Source organism: Leucoraja erinacea, chromosome 6, assembly GCF_028641065.1.
Source record: "Leucoraja erinacea ecotype New England chromosome 6, Leri_hhj_1, whole genome shotgun sequence".
NCBI lineage: Eukaryota > Metazoa > Chordata > Chondrichthyes > Rajiformes > Rajidae > Leucoraja > Leucoraja erinaceus.
Window position 1 is genome coordinate 12,343,586 of NC_073382.1, and position 6,000 is coordinate 12,349,585.

General features: G+C 47.8%; 1 protein-coding gene across 1 annotated transcript in view; it reads left to right on the forward strand.

The window, feature by feature from the left end:
- The window catches only part of LOC129697894 (collagen alpha-5(IV) chain-like), a 172,651-nt gene that overhangs the window by 134,654 nt on the left and 31,997 nt on the right, over positions 1 to 6,000 (forward strand). The window contains exons 30-32 of the mRNA XM_055636616.1: positions 43 to 193; positions 3,210 to 3,323; positions 5,346 to 5,513. Of these exons, the coding sequence (XP_055492591.1) occupies positions 43 to 193; positions 3,210 to 3,323; positions 5,346 to 5,513 (433 nt within the window). The remainder of the gene's footprint in view (positions 1 to 42; positions 194 to 3,209; positions 3,324 to 5,345; positions 5,514 to 6,000) is intronic.

Here is a 6,000-nt window from a genome sequence, read left to right on the forward strand (position 1 = left end):
CATTCTCTGATGCGGGCTGATCACCCTTTTCTCTGAATCCAGGGACTGCCGGGATTGGGACTTCAAGGGCCACAGGGATATCCAGGCGCTCATGGACTGGATGGGATTCCAGGACCTAAAGGGGATCCGGGATTCCCCGGGATACCGGGCGGACCAGGACAGCAAGGTCTCCCTGGGTTCCAAGGCATTAAAGGTGAGTGTGAGGTGAAGCTTCAGGTGAGGGTTGAGACCCAATGGCAGCGAGCGGTGTGAGCGCATTTTCCTCAGCACCACCAGCCTCAGCTCCTGCTGTTCCTCCCAGCCAGTACCACACACGCTCTTTCTGAGCGGTGTCTGTATTATCACAGTGTACCAAGATACAGCGAAATACTTTTTTTTTGCGTACAGATCAGCAAGACTATCACCATTCATAAGTGCGATCCCCCGGTTAGTACAGGATGTACAGAAGATCCGACTGAGTCCATGTGCAAGAGGCGCATTTCTAGCACCAGTTTACAGTCCCAGCTGCAGCTGGATGAAAGGCTCGTTGCAGCTGTCACCTCCATTCCAGTCATCCCACGAACCGTTGTCCCGCTCCTTGCATGGCTCCTCTTCAGACCGTGCTCCCCGGAGCAGCAGCTCCTGCAGCCGACCTTGAGGATACGGAAGGTAATATTCCCCCCCGCCCCCATAGTTATTCTTACCGGGCGTTGTGTCCAGCGTCCACCGCCATCGCCAACTCCCTCCATCCTTCTCTTAGATTCCCAGTCATCAGGGACTCACAGGAGCCAGGCTGCCTTCTCCGAGCGCGATCCTGGTTCCACTGCCGGCTCTTATTACAGCCCGGCAGTGGAGCACCTTTGATTTAAAAACAGGCTACACCAACCCCCACAATTAAAATGTGGATTATGGAAATGTCGGAGACCCTACACCTGGAAAGAAACAGATTTGTCTTAATGGACAAACAAGAACTTTATGTTAGAATATTGTCTACATTCATTGACTATTTGAAGGGGTAGATCAGTCCAGCACGGGGACCTAACCGAAGCTTGAATTCGGGATTAGATGAAAAATTATACTTTATAATCCACGAACCAATCTCCAAAGATGTATTATTAGTAAACCATTCCGTTTTTTTTTAAATCTTGACATTTGTGTGTTTTTTTTCCTCTTTCTCTCTTACTTCCTATCTTTAAAAAAAAACTAGAAGCAGAACCAATCCACAATTGAGAACATTAACAATGTACGGCTGATATACATGAAATGTTTATAATATGTGTTTGCTTCTAATAAAGATATTTTTTTTTAAACAGGCTACAAGGCATTTCAAATGGGGTTATTGGCTGAGCCAGTGAGGGTCTGTGCTGGGTAAAACTCCCAGGTTTGCGGCCCTATCTGTCAATGGCTTTCATTGCACACTTTTTAGATCATCTCTAGGTTTATGCCCTGGTCAGTGCTGATACAGATAGGGCCTACATATATTACATATTGTTACAAATAGCAGTGATCAAACTCGTTGGCCACTGTGTGGTGGAGGGAGGGTGTATTTGGGGTGGTGCCAACCAAGTGAGTTGCTTTGTCCTGGATGGTCACAAGGGGCTGGAGTAACTAAATGGATCAGGCAGCATCTCGGGAGAAAAACTAATGGGTGACATTTCGGGCCGGGACCCTCCTTTAGACTGAAAGTAGAGGGGATGGAGCTGCAGGTAAGAAAAGGCCAGAACAAAGCCGGGCTGGCAACAGATGACCAAGGAAAGGTGGAGTCCATAATGGCCCATTGTTGGCTGGGGAAGAGGTGATAACAAAGGATGTGAACAGCGGAACTTGTAGGATAATTAGGGTGGGGGATGGGGGAGAGAGGGACTGCAGGGGTTACATGAAATTAACGTTCATACTACTGGGTTACAAGCTGCCCAAGCGAAATGTGAGGCGGGATATGTCCTGGATGGTGTTGTCCCTTCTGTGATTTGTTGCAACATTCCTGAATTATGCTTTGTAGATCGAGGGGGGCCTTGGGGTGTCGATGTTGAGTCGCCACAGGATTCTCTGACCTCCGCGCTCCCCCTGGTTTTCATGCGACGCGTCCATTTGAGTCCCTGATCATTGTGCTGCCAGGATGTGGGGGGGGGGGGGGGGGGGGGGGTCTACATGACGATTGCCCTTGGCTGCCACGGTCAAATGATTAGCATCTCATATTTCATTTGGGCAGCTTACAACCCAGCGGTATGAATATTGATTTCAAGTAACCCGTGTGTTCCTTCTCTCCCCGTCCCTCCCCCACCCCAGTTGTCTTAGAGCATAGAAACATAGAAAATAGGTGCAGGAGTAGACCATTCGGCCCTTCGAGCCTGCACCGCCATTCAATATGATCATGGCTGATCATCCAACTCAGTATCCTGTACCTGCCTTCTCTCCATACCCCCTGATCCCTTTAGCCACAAGGGCCACATCTAACTCACTCTTAAATATAGCCAATGAACTGTCCTCAACTACCTTCTGTGGCCGAGAGTTCCAGAGATTCACCACTCTCTGTGTAAAAAATGTTTTTCTCATCTCGGTCCTAAAGGATTTCCCCTTTATCCTTAAACTGGGACCCCTTGTCCTGGACTTCCCCAATCTTCCTGCATCTACCCTGTCCAACCCCTTAAGAATTTTGTAAGTTTCTATAAGATCCCCCCTCAATCTTCTAAATTCTAGCGAGTACAAGCTGAGTCTATCCAGTCTTTCGTCATATGAAAGTCCTGCCATCCCAGGAATCAGTCTGGTGAACCTTCTCTGTACTCCGTCTATGGCAAGAATGTTTTTCCTTAGATTTGGAGACCAAAACTGAATGCAATGCTCCAGGTGTGTTCTCACCAAGACCCTGTACAACTGCAGTCAAACCTCTCTGCTCCTATACTCAAATCCTTTTGCCCGTTTCACTGTTCATATCCCTTCATTTTCACCTCCTCCTCAGCCAACAATGGAGCATTGTGGGCTCTTTGACCAATCGGTGCCATCTGCTTTGTTCTGTTGCTGTTCGTGCCTCTAGTTTCCCTCTCCTCTGACTCTCAGTCTGACGAAGGGCCTCGAACTTCCTTTACTCCAGAGATGCTGCCTGACCCGCTGAGTTACACCGGCTTTTTGTGTCTTCCCTGGGTAAACCAGCATCTTAGGTCTTGCTTGGACGGTCCGTGAAAAGTATCCGCAAGCCACCTTCACATCCGTGTCTGGTTTCTTTCTTCTTGCAGGTAACATTGGTACAGGAGGTGCTCCGGGCCGTCCGGGACCTCCAGGACCTCCGGGAAGTGGGTTGCCAGGCCGACCGGGCGAGCCAGGACCACGTGGACCATCCGGCCCGTTAGGTATGTGCGGACCTTGTGCACCACACCTTCACAGCCACTCATAGCCATCAGTGGAAGCTTCAATTTAAAATAGAGTAAATGCGCCCTTTGGCCACGGACTAGGCACCAACCAGCGATCCCCATATACAAGCATTAATCCTACACACTAGGGACTGTTTACAATTTACAGAAGCCAAATTAACCATCTTTGGAGTGTTGGAGGGAACCAAAACACCCCGGGACAATCCACGCTGTCATGTGGAGAACGTACAAACTCCGCATAGACAGCACCCGCGATCAGGATCGAAGCTGGGTCTCTGGCGCTGCAAGGCAGCAACTCTACCACCGTGCCGCCTAAAACAAGAGCCATCGTAGAATGCTGTTTGCAGGCGGCAAGAACCCGTGGATGAGGCGGTGACATTGAGCAGCATCATGCCTCAGGGAGGTCACCTTTGGGCTACTAATATTGGGCAGTGTATCTTGAGAACTCGTGCTCTCTCTGTGGTCATGAGAGGGGAAGCAAGAATGCGGTTTGGTATCTGACACCTAGAAGACCCAGCGGGGGTGTTGAATGCCTGAGTTCAAGTCCCTGGAGCAGAGTTTGAACCAGCACCATTCTGCCAGACACACCTACTGAGGCACCATGAAGAGAGGAGCGGTCGAAGTCATAACACAGAGCATAGAAGCAAGCCCAACTCCTCCATATTAACCAAGATGCCCGTCTATGTTACCTTATTTTCATGTATATGGCCCATATCCTTCCATTCCTTTCCTGTCTAGATACTTCTCCAAATATTTATTTAATTGCTATGATTGTATATTTCTGTCCCACGTCATCTGGCAGCTTGTTCCATACACCATCACCTACTGTGTGAAAATACTGCCCCCTCTGATCTTCTTTAAATCTTTTTTCTCTCATCTTAAACCTATGTCCTCTAGTTTTGGACTCTCACTCTTGGAAAAACCCTGTGTCCGTCTATTTATCTACATCTCTCATAACGTTATAAACCCCTCAACCTCTTGCACTCCAGTGAGAACAATCCCAGCTAATCCAACCTCTCCTTGTAACTATTCAAGCAATATCTTGGTGAATCTCTCCTGCATTTTTCGACCACCACTACACCCTTTCAGCAGGTAACCAGAACTGCACACAAACTCACCAATGCCTTGAAACATGATGTCACAACTCAAATGCTCAATGCATTTATCTATGAAGGTAGTTAGCTTTCTTCTGCTAACTGCCTTCCTCACCACCATATAGAAACATAGAAAATAGGCGCAGGAGTAGGCCATTCGGCCCTTCGAGCCTGCACCGCCACTCAATGTGATCATGGCTGATCATCCAACACGGTATCCCATACCTACCTTCTCTCCATACCCCCTGATCCCGAGTGATCACCACTCTCTGCGTAAAAAATGATTTTCTCATCTCGGTCCGAAAAGACTTCCCTCTTATCCTTAAACTGTGACCCCTTGTTCTGGACTTCCCCAACATCGGGAATAATCTTCCTGCATCTAGCCTGTCCAGCCCCTTAAGAATTTTGTAAGTTTCTATAAGATCCCCCCTCAATCTTCTAAATTCTAGCGAGTGCAAGCCGAGTCTATCCAGTCTTTCTTTATATGAAAGTCCTGACATCCCAGGAATCAGTCTGGTGAATCCTTCTTACTCCCTCTGTGGCAAGAATGTCTTTCCTCAGATTAGGAGACCAAAACTCTACGCAATACTCCAGGTGTGGTCTCACCTTTGACTTCATTTTCGGGGAACTCTGAATTTGTCTCCAAGGCCTTTCTGCACATCAGCATGTATAATGTTTACTGTACATGTCTGGCCACTATTAGCTGACCCAAATAGCAAAGGAAGGAAGAATAGCGAGAGAGAAAAATGATCAGAGAGAGCCAGGTCCATTTCTGGAAAGGATATATTGTATAAAGGAATATTGTATAAAGGATCGGGTGAGATGCATGACAATCATTTGTAATAATGTCTATATTTCTGTGCAAAACTCCTTGGAAGGTGTAATAATCATTCTTTCTAATCTATAGGAAACCTTGGACCCCCTGGAACCAAGGGAGACCCTGGTTTCCCAGGCCTGGACATCCCGGGTCCACAGGGAGAGAAGGGGTTCACGGGCCTAAAAGGTCTCCCCGGGCCCCCAGGTTTCCCAGGCCAGGTCGGGACATCGGGCAGAGAAGGACTTCCTGGATTACAAGGTAAGCGATGGTTGGTGAAACGCTCCCTCATTACTGTTGCTCACTGCTGGGCTGCAATGCAAAATGATCATATGGTCATAAGGTTGTTTTACTCAGAGAGTGGTAGCTGTGTGGAATGAGCTTCCAGTGGAGGTGGTGGAGGCAGGTTCGATTTTATCATTTAAAAATAAATTGGATAGTTATATGGACGGGAGAGAAATGGAGGGTTATGGTCTGAGTGCAGGTAGATGGGACTAGGGGAGAATAAGTGTTCAGCACGGATTAGAAGGGCCGAGATGGCCTGTTTCCGTGCTGTAATTGTTATATGGTTGTTATATGGTTGTAAGGAATAGGAGTAGAATTAGGCCATTTGGCTCAACAAGTCTACTCTGCCATTCAATCATGGCTGATCTTTCTCTTCCTCCTGACCCCATTCTCCTGCCTTCTCTCGATAACCTCTGACACCTGTACTAATCAAGAATCTATCTATCTCTGCCTTAAAAAATAT